This window comes from Carcharodon carcharias, chromosome 18 (assembly GCF_017639515.1).
Source record: "Carcharodon carcharias isolate sCarCar2 chromosome 18, sCarCar2.pri, whole genome shotgun sequence".
Classification (NCBI taxonomy): Eukaryota; Metazoa; Chordata; class Chondrichthyes; order Lamniformes; family Lamnidae; genus Carcharodon; species Carcharodon carcharias.
The window spans coordinates 85,703,275-85,723,849 of NC_054484.1; the positions used below are offsets into that span (position 1 = coordinate 85,703,275).

The window sequence follows — 20,575 nt, forward strand, 5'->3', positions numbered from 1 at the left end:
AGTTGCCGAGTTCATAAGTTCATTGAATATTGATTCATGCAACGGTGGTGGGCCTAGTTCACCCTGATATAGAGCTGCTGCGTAAATATCTATGGCTTCTTGTAAATTGTTGCTTCCTTTGAAATTTGGCATTCTTGTACCTGTCCTGATGAGTGCAAGATGAAAAGCTTCAATAGCATGTCTCTCTTTTCAGCAATACTCACCAAACAACTTGATTTTAAAATTATCATCCTTGTTTTTAAATACTTCTATTCCCTCATTCCTTCCCTATCTCTGTAATCTCCTCCACCCTACAACTCTCCAAGATATCTGCTCTTTTCTTATTCTGGCCTCTTTGAACATTCCCAATTTTAATCGCTCTACATTGATGACCATGTTTTCAGCTGCCCTAGGTCATAACCTCTGGGATTCCCTCCCTAAACTTCTGCACCTCCCTACTTCACGTTTCTTCTTTAAGAAGGTACTTCTTAAGCTTACTTCTTTGATCAAGCTTTTGTTCATCTAACCCAAGATCTCTATGTGGCTTGGTGTCATATTTTATTTAATCTAATGCTTCTGTGAAGCACCTTGGGACACTTTATTATCTAAAGACATTATATAAATATAAGTTGTTGTATTTATAGTGTGGGAAGTTTACATAGGTTATTTCTATTGTAAATGTGAACATAGAAATGTAAAATAGAAATGAGGTATAAAAATCAGGACAAATGTATAACTGAATTATGTCTGCATCCAGTGATCCAATTATCTCCCACTGCCTAGCTCGCTTCACCTGAAGATTGTTTAGTCTCAACTCCCCATATAATGCCACTGAAGGTGTTTAGTATATTAATAAAAGTCTTCACATGGTGCCCACATACTTCCTGTCCACAGACTCTACCTCCTATTCCCTTTTACATAACAATTTTGAAACTCATTTTTTGCGAGAGCACTTAACTTTAAAATTGGCCTGTATATGTTTGTAATGTGAATCTGTGTATATGTAGTTGCCTGTCTTGATGCAACTACCAGTTAAGTTCAGTCCTGTGGTACAAGTCTCCCAACTCTAAAATACATTTTCTCCTCTTTTGGCATTTTGTTTGGCCAACTTATCGGCTGGAAAGATATTTGAAACGTTTAAACCCTGTTTATCTGATTGTTCACCTCATCTACAGGAGAGAAGGAACCCATTTGGCTGAATCCCACCTGATGATATTGTTGCTGACCGCCCAATTTTGGGTCCCACTGCTGTACTGGCTGCCACTGAGTTTACCGCACTGGGGCTCCAATCCCACCCCCACCCCCCACCCCCCACCCCCCATCCTTGAGACATCTGACTCCACAATGACCTTTGCCCTCTTCCCACCATTACTTCCTCTACTTATTTGCATCCTTCTTTTCTGAGTGGTTTAGTGACTTAGCCTCATAATGAATTTTTAAAGGGAATCTTTATAAACACAATTCCTCATTATATTAATTAATGACATTGCTGCGATGTTTTAGATGACATAGCAAATTAAAAGCTCCTTTCTTAACTCAGAGTTGCAGGTTTTTAACTTACTTTCACTGGGGTAAATACATGATCACTCTGCTTTGAAAACAAAGCTGTTAAACCAGAAACCATGAAACCAGTAGTGGGCAGAAAGTAGTGTTGATGTTAGGAATATGACATTAATTCACCGATGCCCACTACTGATTTGTTGGTATGCTCCTTTGTTCCTTTATTTTATTAATTCACTGGGGCTTCCTGTTGCATTAATTTATTTAATTTCTGGTTTCCCCTCCAAGTCACTCACCATCCTGGCTTGGAAATATATCGCTGTTCCTTCACTGTTGCTGGGCCAAAATCCTGGCACTCTCTCCCTAACAGCACTGTGGGTGTACTTACACCACATGGACTGCAGCGGTTTAAGAAGGTAGCTCACCACCACTTCTCAAGGGCAACTAGGGATGTGCAATAAATGCTGGCCCAGCCAGCGAAGCCCACATCCCATGAATGAATTTTTAAAAAACTTGTTGCACTCTAATTTTATTAGCTCACTGCTGCCTACTTCATTTGATTAGCAGCCAGCCATTAACTCATTGACTTTTTAATTCACTTGTGGACCGGCTGCAGCATTAACTTGTTGTTGCCTGTTGCCAACTGAATTTGTCAATTAAGTAACCCTTGCTGCTCCACTAATTTCTTAATTCAATGTTACACCCGTTAACCTTTGCTGTAATATCCATCAGTATCCTTTCATTGGTACTTGGTCATGCTGCTTGTTGTTTGTGTTTGTCGACTTCACTAGTCCAGTGCTTTCCTGTCTGGCCTCCCAACCTCTGTAAACTTCAGTTCCTCCAAAGATCTGATGCTCAGATTCCAACTTGCCTCAAATCCCCTTCATTTTTCACCCTCCGTTCTTTACGTAGGCTCCCAGAATAGCCAGCTTTGATTTTAAAATTCTCATCATAGTTTTCAGATCCTTCCATGGCCCTGCCCCACCCTATTTTAGGCATCACACTTTAGCAAGATGTGAAGGCATTGATTAGAGAGAGTGCAGAAAAGATTTTTGAGAATGGTTCCAGAGATGAGGAACTTTGGTTCCATTGATAGATTGGAGAAGCTGGGACTGTTCTATTTGGAGAAGAGAAGGTTGAGAGGAGATGGAGGTATTCAAAATCATAGAGGGCCTGGACAGAGTAGATAGGGAGAAACTGTTCCCATTGGTGGAAGGATCGACTGTGATAACAATGCACCCTAATAAGTGAATAGAATCTGCAATACACAACCTGGAGATTCAAAGATAATGGAATAAACCAAAAACAAAATTACATTTAAAAACTGAGTGGGATTTTCCAGTCCCACCCACAGCCGGGATTTTCCGGTCCCACCCATGACCGGGAGTTTAATTAATTGGCAAAAGAAATAATGGTGACTTGAGGAAAACCTTTCTCATGCAATGAGTAGTTAGGATCTGGAATGTGCTGCCTGTGAGTGGCCGAGGCAGATTCCATTAAGGCTTTCAAAAGGGAATTGGATCACTATCTAAAAAGGAAAAATGTGCAAGGCTCCAGGGAGAAGGCAGTGGGGGGATGGCACTAGGTGAATTGCTCCTGCAGAGGGCCAGCACAGATATTACAGGCCGAATGGCCGCCTTCTGTGCTGTACACATTCTACAGTCCCATGATCTTTGTGATCTCTTCCAGCTTCACAACCATCCAAACTCTCTGCGCTTCCCCAGTTCTGACTCTTGAGGAATCCTGATTTGAATTGCTCACCATTGCCGGCTGTGCCTTTAGCTGCTTAGGCCCTAAGCTTTGAAATCCCTAAACCTCTTTGCTTCTCTGCCTTGCTTTTCTCCTTTAAGATGCTCCTTAAAACCTCTTTCCACTGAACCTTTGGTCGTTTGTCCTAATATCTTTTTATGTGGTGCACTGTCAAATTTTATTTGGCGGCATTCCTGTGATGTGTCCTGGGATGATTCACACAATTGATTTTGTTGGATCCTTTTGGATTTGTTTCTCCTGTTGTAATTGTATGTGTAAAGAAAGAAATAATGGCCGGGATTTGGGTGAGACTTGTCGCGGGTGGGAATGGAAAATTTGGAGAGCCAGCCAAAGGTCCATTGACTTTCAACGGCACAGGAAAATCCCGGCCGTGGGCAGGACCGGAAAATCCCACCCAGTATTTAATTGTTTCTGGTTTATTCCATTATTTTTGAACCTCCAGATTGTGTAGTACAGCTTCTATTCACTTTTTGGGGTGAACTTTTATCACAGTTTGTGGGAGCATGGGGTAAAACATTATGGACTGGAGTAATATCACAGGAAGTCTATTTGTATTTAAAATAGTAGTTATGGTTTATTTCTCTGATTATTGAAGTTATGAAACAATATATGTAAATTTATTTTTCCTTCATTGGAAAACGTCATTCTTGAGGGCCTTCCAAGCTCACAAAGAGGAGAACTGGTAAGTTTCAATTGTTTGCTGTTTCTTGTGATAAACTTTTGCTCCCTCCATTTACAAGGATGAAAAATGTCTTTCCTGCTCAGCCCCAATGGAATATTAGGTGTTATCTTTGGCCTAGTGCTGTCACTCACATCTCTGAGTTGGGAAGTTGTGGGTTTAAGCCCTATTTCAGGGACCTGAGCATTTAATTCAGGTGAACTCCGGGAGTGCTGCACTGTTGAGAGGCGCTGTCTTTCTGAAAAAAGCGTAAAGTTCTCCTGTTGTCCTGGCTGACGTTAACTCCCAACCACAATCACTAAAACACATTATCTAGTCATTTGTCTCATTGCTGTTTGTGGGACCTTGGTGTGCACAAATTGGCTGGCACACTTCCCAGCAAGAGTAGTGGTTACACTTCAAAAGTACTTCATTGGCTGTGATGTGTTTTGGGACATTTTGAGGATGTGAAATGTTCTATATGAATGCAAACTCATTCAGCTATTTAATTCTGAGTGACTTTACAAGAAACTCCTTTGCTCAATAAAATATGTATGCATGTCTAAAACTTATATTCCCATATTCATAATTCTGAAGAAAAGAAACTGATTTGTAGTAAATATATTTTCTGCCAACTGTTTACCACAAATAGTGAGGCTAGATCTGCCAAGGTAACCAAACCTAATTTAATGATGATTGACCTTTCCACAAATGCCATTATAAACTCTGGAAAGATATAGTTTAAACAAATGTGCAAACAATTCTGTGTTCCTTCATGTTAAAGAATTGGTTGAATACAGTCTCTCCTGCTGTGACCTGATTGCTCCTAGTCTCACTGTAAATAAAGGCATTCAGTATGATTAGGGGAGTGGGACTAATTGGATAACTTAAGGAGGGTTGTACTTGCAGTTCAGAGAAGATTCACTAGGCTGATTCTTTGGTTGAAGGAGTTGTTTTATGAGTGTTACAGACTGGGAGAAAGGTAAACTGACTTCCTGTTTTTCTCCTATTTTGTTTTTATCCTGTTTTTCTCACCGTCTTGTCCATAAACAGTGGTATTTTAATTTTTTTGAAATAGGCTGTGGCGTGTTTCCCGAAACCCTCTGTTTGTGAAGTCAACTTTAAAGCGACTCGCAGCAAACTCTCCTTAGGGTTAAATCAGAAGTATTGTTTATTCATGTTCACTGAGCAGATTGTTCTGCTCATTTTCACTGAGCAGAGAGTATGCATAAATGGTTCCTTTTCTGATTGGCATGATATGATATATTCCAGTTTATATGTATGTTAAAATCACCCATGATTATTGCCGTTCCTTTACCACAAGCACCCAATATTTTTTCTTGTATACTTTGTCCTGCACTGTGGTTACTGTCAGGGGACCTATAGATCACTCCCACTAGTGACTTCTTTCCCTCACTATTCCCTATCTCCACCCAAACTGATTATATACACTGATCTCCCTGAACCAAGGCCATTTTTAACTATTGTACAAATGCCATCCTTGATTACCAGTGCTACCCCTCCACCTTTACCTAGCTTCTTATTCTTCTTGAATATCATATTCCCCTCAATGTTCAGGACTCAATCCTTGTTGTCCTGCAGCCATGTCTCTGTAATGGCTATCAGATTATATTTATTTACTTCAATGCGCGCTATCAAATCGTTTATTTGTAATGAATGCTATGCACATTCTGATGCAGAGCCTTTAATTTAGTCTTTTTGTTATCTTTGTACATCTAGTCTTGAGTCATGACTCTTTGTACATTCTTAGGTGTTTCTCTGTTCCTTCCTGTCATTCTCCAACCCTCATTTCTCATATTACTATTTTCCTCTCTTACCTGATCTCTACCGTTTGATACACCACACCTTTCCATATTTGATCCCTTGCCCCCACTACGTAGTTTAAAATTCTCTCTATTTCCCTAGTTATGCGGCTCGCAAGAACATTGGTCCCAGCCTGGGTCTGCCATAGACCGTCCCAACAGTACAGCCTGCATTTTTCCCAGTACTGGTGCAGTGCCACAAAAACCGGAACCCACTTCTCCCCACACTAGTCTTTGAGCCACATGTTCACCTCTCTAATTTTATATACCCAATGCCAATTTGCACGCGGCTGAGGTAAGAATTCAGAGATTATAACCTTTGAGATTCTGCTTTTCAATTTAGTGCCTAGCTCCTCATGCTTTCTATGCAGAACCGCTTTCCTAGTTCTACCTATGACATTGGTACCTACTTGGACCATGACAACTGGATCCTCCCCCTCCTACTGCATGTTCTTCTCCAGTCCTAAGTAGATGTCCCAAACCTTGGCACTGGGCAGGCAACACAGCCGTCTGGACTCTCGCTGCTTGTTACTGAGAATAGTGTCAATCCCCTTCACTATACTGTCCCCTACTGTCGCTATGTTCCTTTTTGCTCCACCCATTTGAATGGCTTCCTGTACCGCAGTGCCATGGTCAGTTTGCTCATCAACCCTGCAGCCCCCGCTCTCAACCAAACAAGCTGAGACACCCTCAAACCTATTGAACAACTGCAAAGGCTCACACTCTTTTACTCCGGCCTGTTGGGTCCCCTTACTTGCCTCACTTGCAGTCATACCCTCCTGTCCCTGACCACTGACCAAATCAGAAGACCCTGTGCTAAGTGGTGTGACTGCCTCCCTGTACAAAGCAGCTAGGTAACATTCCCACTCCCTGATGTGTCGCAGAGTCTGCTCATTATCTGCTCATTATCCCATTACCGTTTGTGGGATCCTGCTATGTGCACTTTGGCTGCTGTGTTTCCCTATATTAAAGCTGATTAAACTTTAAAAATACTTAATTGGCTTCGAGCTGCCTTAGCATGTCTTGAGGTGATAAACTTTATATAAATGCACAACTTTTTTCTTTTTTGAACTATGCTGAGACAATTCTGTTTTCCTAACAATCTGGAAATGACAAACTAAATTTTAAGAACGTTTAGTAGGAGAGTAAAGCTGAAGGAGTTACAGTGATGTGATGCAAGATATCAGCCATTGTCCAATCATTGATCAGTCAACAATCCCCTGCTACACTGAAGTGTGTGAAATCTGCCTGATAAACAATGTAATTTATGCAAAAAAATAAATGCTTTGGAAGCTTTTCATCTTGCACACATCAGGACAGTTGAAAGGGAACAAGAAGTTATACTGCATGGGAAAGTGTCCTAATTGTTTGGCAAGTGGACTGTGGTCGAGGTGTTGCCATGAGGAATGCACCAGGGAACACTTGTCCCCATGCTTTTGTTTAATGGGAAAAGGTGCAATGTCAAGACATATTCTTTCTGTTTGCAGAGGAGAGGGCCTGTGTCTGAATATATGTAGCTTCTAGCAAGCACAAGCGAGCCACGTTGTGAGCCGATTGATAATCTTAACTTAGTTGTTAGTGTAATTCTTAGCACACTTGGGATTGTTCAGTAAGTACTGTCCAATCACTGAATCACATCTAATGTTGGACATTGATGTTCTGAGCTTTGCAATCATGGGCTGGTTTAGTATGGTCTGTATGCTTGTTCTGAGCAGCCGAAGGTGTATGTTGTTTGATACGATCCAGCAATCATTGTGACAAAAGGCTGACATACCTGGCATCACACTGGCACTGCAATTCATTTACCACATTACTCAGTTGTGTAGCAAGCAAAATGACTTTTTGGCTTGACAGCAGCATTCTGTTCATGGAGAATACCACTTGTGTTACTACTGCATATTGGCAGTGTGAAACAGCTAGCTCCCTGTAGTTGTGGAAATGCAATCCAGAACTCAGCCTTCAGCATAGAAGAAACCCGCCCCAGTCCTGAGCAATGAGCCTGCACACAGCTGTCTGAATTGCTGTAAGGTGAAAATAACTACTTTTGCCTACAAACATAACCAGCTTGACTAGAAGCTTGAGAAGTTATGTGCATTCTGTGCTATACTATACAGCCTTCATGCTGAAGATGCTGTAAATTTCCGTGATGCTGAACCTGTTGGTTACAATCTGTGATTGTGCTAGGCTGAAGAGAAGCTTCACGTTCTTACAATGTGAACCAGTTCCACTGCAGAGCAATTTGGAAGGAGATTTTTGCTGAAGAAGGAAATATCACTCTACTGTTTGCATTAACTGAGGGAATCCAACACTTTGGACTCCACTGCTGCCAAGTTTCCTGATGCACTTACCATAAATGGGTTAAAAGCAGTTAGCAACAACATCGATTGGGGCAATGAAGCTACCAACTAAAGTGAGCATGTTGTGTTTTGTGACTTTATGCCAAATTCTAGGGAGGGGATGTGAACCTGTTGAGGGTGCTGGCTGAATTTCTTGAACCTGTCTCAAACCTTTTCCATGGCCTTTATGATCATGTAAGTGACCTGATGTCCCTAATGCAGCACAACAGAATTGTGGGGAATTGGAGCATTCTGACACACTTGTTTTCTACTGTGATGCCCTTGCAGTTATAGTTATTATATGCCAAATGACACACTATACAGTCTCATTGTAATTATGTACTCCAATGGAAAGGTAACTCCTTCACGTTCCTGTCCATTATTTTTCAGAATTGATGATTAAATCTTACAGTGAAGCAGTAGGAGAAATGTTGGTTTGCTTTGATGTTTTCATGTCTTCCAGTAAACTTTAGAAAACTCCGTAAGGTGGTAAAGAGATCCAGGAGCTTATTAGAGACTATGAATTTCTATGAAAGAACAGAAATATAAATTGATTTTTAGGTACAGTGTAGTTTTTTAATTTTGATGCATCTGTGTTTTGTCACAATCAGGGCTCTACCAATTATGTATGCAGTAGCCCTGGATCTGCGGATCTTTGCAAATAATGTGAGTATTGCACTTGTTTATGGGAATCTATTAAATGCTTATTACTTTGCAAAACTACAAGACACCCTTCATTCTGTGTCTGGAAAGCACACACTCAGCGCATATGAAAATGTAATTATGACACAAGATAGGTAACCCTGCGTTTGCTCACCTACTTCTATCTCATATAGAGACTTAGGATCTGCAGCATTTCTCCGTCCTTTGTATTGGACACCTTGTTATCGCATTTTGGATGAAGCCCCAGTCTGCAGCAGATGTAGGTTGGATTAAACAGTTTAACTATCAAATATATAGTGAGTTAAATTGGCCTGGCCATCTTTCTTTTCAGGACTTTCCCAAGATCATGGTATTGGCACTGGGTGCAAAATCTCCAAAAGAAAAATCACACTAGCATATAAGAATACAATTAGGGGACACATTGTGCAGTAGTTAGGATAGTGGAATAATAATCCTTAGAAACAGGAGTTCAAATTCCACCATAGCAGTTTGAGAATTTTAATTTTTAAGTCTGGGAATAAAAATCTGGGATGTCAGTAGAAGTGACCGTGAAGGTGTCGGATTGTTGTAAAAACCAAACTAATTCACTAATTCCTTTTTGGAAGGAAACCTGCTTCCCTACCTGATCTGGCCTGTATCCAGTCCCACACCAATGTGACTGACTTTTAACTGCCCTCTGAAGTAGCGTAACAAGACTCTCAGTCATATAAAACCCCAACAACTGCACCAGTTCATGAAGGCTGACCACCATCTCCTCAGACAATGAGGGAAAGGAAATAACTGCCAATCTTTCTAGCGATGCCTACGTCCTGAGAATAAATTAAAAATGAGAAGTAGAAAAGCTGTGTCATTGAGTGGCATGGTAATACCAACAACCAACCCTCAATGGACAGATAAGGGACAGCTTTGTGAATGTGGTGCTGCTAGGGCTGCCATATAAATACTGTGGCTACAAGGGCAGGTCAGAGGCTGGGAATCCTACAATGACTAACTCACCTCCTGACTCTCCAAAGCCTGCCACCATCTACAAGGCACAAGTCAGGAGTGTGATGGAATACTCTCCACTTGCTTGGATGAGTGCAGCTCCCACAACACACAAGAGGTTCGGCACCATCCAGACAAAGCAGCCCACTTGAACAGCACTCCCTCTACCACTAGTGCACAATGGGGACCCTAGCTGTAACAGATTTTAGCATCCCCTTAGCTTTATGTAATACTTGTGCCCTGAGAATGTCACTGGGATTTACTTCAGACTGTCTCAGGCCTCACTGCAATGATTCTTCAGATATTCTTCCCCTTCAAGAGGACATTCGATGATTATTTGAATAGAATCAATGTGCAAGGGTACGGGGAAAAGGCAGGGCAATGCCACCAGATCATAATGCTCATTTGGAGAGCCAGTGCAGACATGACGGGCCGTTAAGATTCTGTGATTCTCTCAAGAGACAGTGATGGGAGACCATCCTTGCCATACCACTAAATTGAAAATTTCAGAGTGAGACACCACTAGATGGTCAGCATGAGAAATAGAAAGTGCTCAGAATGGTGCTCTGAGGGGGCATGGTTTTGGCCTTGATTTACAATATATTGTAAGAGTTGAAGGATCTCAGACTGCTTCTACGTGGGTTTATATGTGCGTCTGATGCTAACACTAGAGATGGAAAATATTCTGTTTACTGATGCAAATGACTATCGCCTTGATGTCACATTCACAACTATAAAAGAGGTCAACCAAACAGGAAACGCTGATGGGGAACAAGTCCCACTTTCCTCTGTGAAAAGCAACAGTTTGTTTAATATTAGGATCTGTTGAAACCTATTTTATAGAGTCATTACAGTATGGAACAAGGCCACTCAAGTTCATGCCGACTCTCTGTACAGCACTCCAGTCAGTCCCATTCCCCTGTTCTATCCCCGTAGCCCTGCAAGTTTATTTCCCTCAAGTGTCCAGCTAAAATCATTGACCGCCTCCGTTCAACCTCCCTTGTAGGCAGCAAGTTCCAGGTCATTACCACTCACTGCATAAAATAAGTTCCACAGTTTCTTGGTAATGCAGAATTTGAATATTGCTGAAAAGAGAGACATGTTACTGAACCTTTTTGTCTTCACTCAGGACAAATGCAAGAATGCCAAATTTCAAACACTCACAACAATTTATACCACAGGAGGAAAGGGGGTGCTGATTTTTCTCAATGACTGATCCTGCACAGCAGGAATTGGCCAAATGATTGAGTAAATTACTATAGCCAGTTCTTACTTTTTCATGTTCACAGTGAAGGATTCCTACAGCTTCACAAAGACTATATGCAATCTATATGTTGATAGCAACACCTTGCCTTTGTGTTCGTTCAACATTGTTAGCTTATTTACGAACTGGAAGAAGCCACCGACAATGCGCTGTATCACTATATCATGGCAATATACATGCGCCATCATTTTCTGAATCTCTATTCATTGAACTTAAGAACTAGGCAACTCACGGAGTCAAGTTCAGAGTTAATGACATCATGTATGCTGAAATAGATGGTGTAGCCATGGGATTCCCTCTAGGTCTGGTGCTCGCTAACATTTTTGTTGGTTTCCACAAGAAACGTATTTCTGATAGAATGAACCCTAATCTTCTACCCCATCCATTTTTCCAATACATAGGTGATATGTTCATGATCTTTGAATCAGCAGCCGTGTGTAAGGATTTCCTTACATATCTCTAATGTGCTCCATCCTGCCATCCAGTTCCCTTTTGAGATGGAGAAGACTAACGTGCTCTCTTTTCTTGATGTACTAGTTGAGAAATCCACTAATGGATTCTCCACTCCTACTGCAAGCCTACCTTCAACAGTCAATATATGCTTTGGAATTCATATGGCACTGTGTACTAGGATTGGCCTTATCAGCAATCTTAGAAATACAGTCCTAGCCATTTGCCCTCCTTACAAGCTTGATGCAGAAATAGGACGCATCAAAGCCAACCTGCAGGACACTAGCTATCCTGATCAGAATTGCTTTTTGTATTGTCCAAACTAGCAAATGGACCAATGGCTGTCAATTCCAGTCTGGAAAAGTGTCCAGTCTACCTCAAATTACACTGAAAAGGTAAAGTACTTCAAACAGGTTTAACAAGCCGTTTCATGCCATGACTATTTAGTGGCATTTTCCACTAATAGCAGCATTCTATCCGTCCAAAAAGACATTCTGCTTAGTACGCAATTAAGCAACATCACGTATGAGTTTCAGTGCCAGTGTGATGCCAGGTTTGTAGGCCGTACTTCCCGACGATTAGCTGATTGAATCAAACCAGATGTTCCTCTGGTCTTTGTAACATGCAGAGTACAGACTATACTCAAGCTGCCCGCAGTTGCAAAACCCAAGACAAAATGTCTACTGTTAGATGCGATTGGCAGCACTTGCTGAATAATTCTGAGTGCACTAATAGCTACACTAACAACCAATTTAAAATAATCAGTCAAGCTCTTAACTTGACTCATTTACGCTTTCTAGAAGTGACATACAGTCATACACAGGGATCTGTTCTTTGCAAACAAAAGGAATATATTTGAGATTTGTGAATTTTTTTGAAAGACCTGGAAGCATAGGGAACCTATAGCTTTCACTGCTTTCTCAATGGGAATGCCTCAGTCAATCATAGTTGACTTGCCAACCAATCAGTACCCTTTTTCACCTGTCATATAAATTCTCGTGATTGTTTGAAATTTGGCTTCCTTGCACTTGTCCTGATGAGTATAAGGCAATAAGCTTGACTCTCTTCTCAGCAATACCTCATACCTCCCCCCCAGCTCCCCCATATCTCTTGCCCAAAGTCTTAAATCCGGACTAATTAATTCCTCTAGTCCTTGTATGATCAAGTAATGGGAACATCTTTTTCTTTGTTTACCATATTTAAACCTGCATAATATTGTACACCTCTATCAACTCTCCCTTGCTCTGAGGAAAGCAACCCCAACTTCTTCAACCTGACCTTGTAGCTAAATTCCCTTTATCCATGGAGCCATTCTGGCAATTATACTCTGCACCCTCTCAAAAGCATTCTTAAAGCATGTTGACTAGAACTGGACACAATAGTCTAGAGCTTTATAAATGTTCAGCATAACTTCCCTGCTTTTGTACTCAATACTCCTGTTTATGTAGCCCAATATCTCTTAAGCTTTGCTGACTGTTATCAATATGTCTTCCCACCCTCCAGCAAACCCTGGTTCCTCTATCTCTGCACAGTCTTTCGAACTGTGCTGTTACATATACATAGAATCTCCCTATTACTTCTGCCACCTCACACTTCTCTCTATGCGGGTTAATTAAGAAAAAACAGCAAATTATGTTTAACTAACTTGCTTGAATTTTTTGATGAGCTAACAAAGAGGGTTGATGAAGGTAATGCTGTTGATGTGATGTACATGGACTTCCAAAAAGCATTTGATAAAGTGCAACAGACTTGTGTGCAAAGTTGGAGCTCATAGAATAAGAGGGACAGTAACAACATGGATACAAAATTAGTCGGGTGACAAGAAATAAAGATTAGAGGTGAATGGTTGATGTCGAAGTGGTGGAAGGTTTGTGGTGGAGTTCCCAGGGATCAGTGTTAGGACTCCTGATAGAAATTAATTTCAAAATTTGGAGATGAACCATGAGGAGGATAGTGTAAAACTTCAAAAGGACATAGACAGATTGGTGAAATGCGCAGACAAGCAAAGTATGAAATTTAATGTAGAGAAGTGTGAAGTGATTCATTTTGGTAGGAAGAATGGAGAGAGAGAGACAATATAAAATAAAGGGTACAATTTTCAAGGGGTTGCAGGAGCAAAAGGTGTATATGTGCATAAATCTTTGAAGGTGGCAGGACAGATTGAGAGTGTGGTTAATAAAGCACAAGGCATCCTAGGCTTTAATTGTAGTAGTATAGAGTACAAAAGCAAGGAAGCTATATTAAATCTGTATAAAGCCCAGGTTTAGCCTGAACTGATCTATTGCATCCAGTCTGAGCGCTACACTTTGGGAAGGACGTGAAGACATGAGAGAGAGTGCAGAAAATATTCACGAGAAGGGTGCCAGTGATGAAGAACTTCAGTTACGTAGAAAGGCTGGAGAAGTTGGGACTGATTTTCTCCTTGGAGAAGAGCAGGTTGAAAGAAGATTTGATAGTATTCAAAATCACGAGGGGCCTGGACAGAGTAGATAGGGATAAACTGTTTCCATTGGAAGGATTGAGAACCAGAGGGCACAGATTTAAGGTGATTGGTAAAATGGAGAAAATGGACATGAGGAGAAACTCTTTTCATGCAGCAGGTGGTTAGGATCTGGAATGTACTGCCTGAGAAGGTAGTGGATGCAGGGCCAGTTGAGGCTTTTAAAAGGGAATTGGATCATTATTTGAAAAGGAAAAAAAAACGCAGGGTTGTGGGGAAAAGATAGGAGAGTGGCAGTCATTCAATTACTCCTTAAAAGGATCCACATGGACACGAGAGGCAGAATAGTTTCCTTATGTGCTGTAACAATTCTCTGATTCTAAATTCTATCTGCCACTTGTCTGCCCATTCTGCTAGCCTATCTATTGGTGTCATTCCCACTGTTTGCCAACACCTCCAAGTTTAGTACCATCAGCAGATTTTGAAATTTTGCTCTATATTCCAAAATCCAAGTTATTTATATATCAAAAAAAACAGTGGTCCTAGCACTGACTCTTTGGGAACACCATTGTCTACCACCCTCCAGTCTGAAAAACAACCATTTACCATAGCTTGCTGTTTTCTGTCTGTAAGCCCATTTTTGTAAAAGTCTGAGCTGACTCATCCTCCGATTCCTTGAGCCTTTATTTTGTTAAACAGCCTTTCATCTGGCAGTTTGTCAAACATTTCCTTAAAAACCATGTAGACAACATGCACCACATTCTCTTCATCAACTATCTCTGCTCCTTCAGATTGATCCTGGTCATTCGTCTGTTTCTATTTGTGTGCTTTCTGTTTAGTCCATGCTGTTAAAGTTTGAGTTGCATGATGAAAGTCATTGACACCCAGTGCTGAATACAGTAGTCCGGCTTGGCTGATAAAAGCCTCTGTTAGTTGTGTGAAACCAGATCGTGTGCACAACAGTTAGCTTGCAACACTTAAAAGTGTCTAATGAAAAAGTGTTGCATTGCAATGGAGGTCACAGACTTAGTATAAGTGCAATGATAACCAGAAATATATCATCAGAAACTATTAAAATGATTTGTTTTTTCCTCTCCCCACCCATTTTGTGACCAGGCTGACCAACAGCTCGGGAAGAAAGGAAAGGGCAAGATTGGAGATATGTTGGAAAAAGCTGCTGAACTACTGATGAGTTGTTTCCGGGTCTGTGCCAGTGACAAGTAGGTGTTTTAACAGCTTGTTTTTTTATCATTATGTTGACACTACGTATGGTACTACTTCAGCCCAGGATTTAAAACTAACTCCCATACCCTCCTATGGTAAGAAATTTTCTGTAATTAGTCAAATTTTTTTAAATCGTAACTAACAGCAAACAAGAAATAGTGCAAATTTATCTGATTTGCATAACTGAGGACAGGACTACAGTTTCACAGCCACACCTGGTGCTCTTAGAGCATTAAATCTAACGTGGAACTGCTTCGGATTTCAAAATTCCATGGTTAAATCTTCAGACCAGCGATTCCCAAATGTTCTGTCCTCATGGGCCATGTAAGTGTGTACCATGGAGAAGGTGTGTAGCACAGTGTGTCAGGGATGTACAAAGGATAGGTACGTAGCATGGAGTTTAGTGGGTACATACAAGGAATAGGTGCATAGCATGGAGTGCCAAAGACATGTAAAGAGGACTGGTGTGTGCCATTGAGTGTTGCAATATCTACAAAGGATAGGTGTATATCATGGAGTGTTAGGACAAAGCTTAAATCTATTTTCTGTTAATTTCTCTCTTTCCCAAGCTGTTGATACTAAAGGACCTTGGGGTTCTGATTTAGAATTTATTTGAATGAGGTGGGGGAGAAAATCCAGCCAACAAACCTCTCCAAACATCCAGGTCCACACAGTTTAGGAAAGGCAAACACAAGTGCGAGTAATAATAAGTTGTCTGACCTTTATGGGCTGCTCTCAGGGGCTGTATGAGGTCAATAGACTGTAGTTTGGAACTCCTGCTTGATAGTAACATTTCATGTGCCTGTTTTTGACTGTAATCTCGCCGTTGTCACCGTTTCTTTTTAAGGCACTATTTTTCGCTTTCATTGTGTACAAAATGAATGGTGAATAAATGTTTCCCATGTCCAAATAGAGCAAAACCTGGACAATGTCCAGGCTTGGGCTGATAAGTGGCAAGTAACATTTGCACCATATGAGTGCCAGGCAGTGACCATCTCCCAACAAGACAGAATCTAACCATCAGCCCTTGACGTTCAATGGAATTACCATCACTGAATCCCCCACTAACAACATCCTGGAGATTACCATTGACCTGAAACTGAACTGGACTAGCCATATAAATACTGTAGGTACACTAGCAGGTTAGAGGCTAAGAATCCTGCGGTGAGTAACTCACCTCCTGACTCTTTAAAGCCTGTCCACCATCTAGAAGGCACAAGTCAGGAGTGTGATGGAATCGTCTCCACTTGCCTGGACGAGTGCAGCTCCAACAACACTCCAGAAGCCTGACACCATTCAGAACAAAGCCCGCTTGATAGGCACCCCTTCCACAAACATTCACACCCTCCACCACAGATGAACAGTGGCAGTAGTATGTATCACCTACGAGATGCACTGCAGAAACTCATCAAGGTTCCTTAGAGAGCACCTCCCAAACCCACAACCACGACCATCTAGGAGGACAAGGGCAGGGATAGATGGGAACACCACCACTTCCAAGTTCCCCTCCAAGCCTCTCACTGTTCTGACTTGGAAATATACCACTGTTCCTTCACTGTCACTGGGTCAAAATCCTTGAACTCCCTCCCTATCAGCACTGTGGGTGTATTTACACCACAGGGACTACAGCGGTTTCAGAAGGCAGCTCACCAGCACCTCCTCAAGGACAGTTAGGGATGGGCAATAAGTGTTGGCCCAGCCAATAAAGCCAACATTGTGTAAATGAATTAAAAAAAACAAAAAAATATCTGCAGGTTAAGCTGCTATGATGGTTTCTCACACACCCTGCTACAGTCTTGTGTATGGCGCACTAACTATAAGTGTCACATGTTTTTCTGTCATTATTAAACTTATCTATCTGTTATACTAACTTATGAGTCATCTATTAATGATCTCCAAAGCAGGTAGGGACTGTAGCCTAGTTACAGCTGAGCTTTCTTGTTGTTCTCAATGCTTTGCATCTTGGAATAGCTAAAATATGCCCCTTCCCTGATGCTGTCTCCCATGGCTGCGGTTCTGCCCCACGTTGTAAGCAGCCCCCAATATGATGTTGACTGACATTTCTGCATTCTTTTTTAAAAGAAATGGTTTGTCAGCTCAGTCTTAGTGGGGACTTTAATTACCTGAATATAGATTGGGATAGAGGTAGTGTAAAGAGTAGAGAGGGGAGAGCATTGTGTTCAGGATAATTTTCTACAGCAGTACATGTCCAGTCCAACAAGAAAGGAGGCACTGCTAGACCTGGTTCTTGGAATTGAGGTGGATCAAGTAGATAAAGTGTCAGTGGGGGAACATTTAGGAGATCATTGGATCATAAGGAGTAGGATGATGGTAGAAAAGGACAATGGGTAATCAAAAGTAAAAATAATTAACTGGGTAGAGCCAACTTCAATGGATCAAGATGGAGCTCGACCGGATAGACTAGAACCAAAGGTTCATGGGAAAAACTGTAGCTGAACAATGGCCACCTTTAGAGAAGAAATGGTTCGGGCACAGTCAATATGTATACCCTTAAAAGGGAAAGGTAGGTCGAACAAATCCAGAGCTCCCTGCATGAAAAAGGAAATAGGAAATTAAGATAAAGAAGAAAAATTGTGCTAATGACAGGTGTCAGATGAAAATACAATTGAGAACCAGGCTGAATACAGAAGGTTCAGAGGGGAGGGGAAGAAGCAAATAAGAGAAGCGAAGAGGGATTATGAGAAAAAATTGGCAGCCAATATAAAGGGGAATCCCAAAGTCATCTTTAGGCACAGGAATAGTAAGAGGGTGGTAAAAGGAGGAGTAGGGCTGATTAGGGACCAAAAAGGTGACTTACACATGGAGGCAGGGGGCATGGCTGAGGTGTTAAATGAATACTTTACATCTGTCTTTATCTAGGAAGCAGATGCTACCCAGGCCATTGTGACAGAATAAACTCTGTCACTAGAAGGTTCAAAATTGATCAGGAGGGGGTATTGGATAAACTGTCGGTACTTAAAGTTGACAGGGCACCAGGACCAGATGAGATGCATCTAAGGATATTGAAGGAAGTGAGAGTGGAAACTGCAGGGGCACTGGCTATAATCTAGACTCAGGGGAGGTGCCAGAGGACTGGAAAATTGCAAACGTTATGTCCTTGTTCAAAAAAGGTTGTAAGGATAAGCCCGGCAATTACAGACTAGTCAGTTTGACTTTGGTAGCTGGGAAGCTTCTAGAAACAATTACTTGGGATAGAATTAATAATCACATTGAAAAATGTGGGTTGATTAAAAAAAGCCAGCATGGATTTCTTCAGGGAAAATTGGGTTTAACTAAGTTGCTGGAGTTTTTTGAATAGGTAATAGAGGGTTGATGAGGGTAATGCTGTTGATGTGGTGTACATGGACTTCCAAAAGGCATTCGATACAGTGCCACACAACAGACTTGTGAGAAAAGTTATAGCTCATGGAATAAAAGGGACAGTAGCAACGTGGATATAAAATTGACTGAGTAATAAGAAACAGCAGGTAATGATTAATGGATATTTTCCAGACTGGAGTAAGGTTTGTCATGGAGTTCCCCAGGGGTTGGTATTGGGGCTCTTGCTTTTCCTGATCTGTATTAACTATCTAGATCTTGGTATGCAGGGGCCAATTTCAAAGTTTGCAGGTGCTACAAAACTTGGAAGCATTGTAAGCTGTGGGAAGGACAGTGTAGAACTTCAAAAGGACATAGACAAGTTAGTGGGCAGGTAGGCAGTAGATGAAGTTCAATACAGAGAAGTGTGAGATAATCCATTTGGTAGGAAGAACCTGGAGAGACAATACAAAATAAGGGGTACAACTCTAAAGGGTGTGTTGGAGCAGAGGGACCAGGGTTTATATGTGCATAAGTCATTAAGGGCGACAGGACAGGTGGAGAGGGCAGTTGTTAAAGCATACAGTATCCTAGGCTTTACTAATAGTGGCATAGAATACAAGAACAAGGAGGTTATGCTGAACTTGTATAGGACACTGAGTACACATACTCAGCTGGAGTATTGTGTACAATTTTGAGCGCCACACTTTAGGAAGGATGTGGATGTATTAGAAAGAGTGCAGAAGAGGTTTACAATAATGGGTCAAGGGATGAGAAACTTCAGTTATGAAGATTAGATTGTAGTAGTTGGGACTGTTCTCCTTGGAGAAAAAAGGGCTAAGAGATTTAATATAGGTGTTCAAAATCATGAGGGGGCTGGACAGATTAGATAGGGAAAAACTGTTCTCGCTCTCATAAAAGGATCAAGAATGAGAGGGCACAGTTTTAAAGTAATTTGCAAAAGAAGCAAATGCAATGCGAGCAGAAGTTTTTTCACACAGTGATTGGTTCGGGTCTGGAATGCACTGCCTGGAAGTATGGTGGAGGTAGGTTCAATCGAGGCATTCAAGAGGGTATTAGATGATTATTTGAATAGAAACAATGTGCAGGGAAAAGGCAGGAGAATGCACTAGATCATAATACTCATTCGTCAGCTGATTCAGACATGATGGGCCAAATGGCCTCCTTCTCTACCATGACAATTCTGTGATTCTTATGTCACATCGCACTGTCTGACTTCCTTGGGAGAGGATTTTTGATATAATCTTCCACTTGTAAACTTTTTATGGATGACGAAAATTCTGAGCCAGTTCATTATGGATAAATGCAGCTTATTGGCATTTGTACTTTTCCAAGGTCTAGATGAAGAAGTACACTTTTCATTTTGTCCATTTTGAGTAGACTAAGAAGCTCTTCCAGTTTGTGGTTCACAGATTTTGAATTCATTAAACAGCAGCAAAATGTCCTCAAATTTTATTTTTATCTAAACTTCTACAAAGCAGGAGCTGATTGTAATGTTCTACTCCGAACATAACACATAGTGAAAAAGTATGTCGTCATTCTGATAGTGAAAGGGAACTTTGGTTAGGGGACTCTTCTCATAATCCATTGATTTTTTTTTTAAATTGATAATTTTTTGGCTTTACTTTTTTAAATGATCAAAATGAATTTACTGAATATTATCATTGCTTCTGAAAATAGCCGAGCTGGAATCGATGACTCGAAGAAGTGGGGAATGTTATTTCTCATCAATCAGCTGTTCAAAATATACTTTAAGGTAAGGAAAAAAATTCCTGTATTTACAGCTGTGTAACTGTACAACCACTACCCACTGAATTGCCCCAATATCAATAGGGAAGCGAGGAGTGTTGAAGATAGCTGAAGAACCCAGTAAGGCTGGGGACGCAGAGATCCTGCCCAATCTAATGACAGGACTTCCTTACCATTCCCCTGTTAATATTGACATCTTGATCGATAACAGAGTGGCTTGGAGAGTGGCTAGAGACTCTTGGAGTTGGAGATGGGGACGGGGTTGAGATCAGCCATCAGGGCTGTAAGGGGCGGTTGCAAAGCAGGGCTGGGGGCCCACTCCTCCTCCTCCTGGCCCACAAGGAGTGCTGGAAAAGGCACTTGCCTTGTGGAATTGACAGTATCAGCCTCCCTTTG

At 41.3% G+C, this 20,575-nt stretch overlaps 1 protein-coding gene across 4 annotated transcripts in view; it reads left to right on the forward strand.

The window, feature by feature from the left end:
• Positions 1-20,575, forward strand: part of pcid2 (PCI domain containing 2) — a 44,741-nt gene that overhangs the window by 17,898 nt on the left and 6,268 nt on the right. For 3 of the 4 annotated variants that reach the window (XM_041211310.1, XM_041211312.1, XM_041211311.1), the window contains exons 6-9: positions 3,890-3,931; positions 8,678-8,732; positions 14,984-15,087; positions 20,111-20,186. In XM_041211310.1, coding sequence (XP_041067244.1) covers positions 3,890-3,931; positions 8,678-8,732; positions 14,984-15,087; positions 20,111-20,186 — 277 coding nt within the window. The remainder of the gene's footprint in view (positions 1-3,889; positions 3,932-8,677; positions 8,733-14,983; positions 15,088-20,110; positions 20,187-20,575) is intronic. The other variant, XM_041211314.1, reaches the window with a different exon arrangement.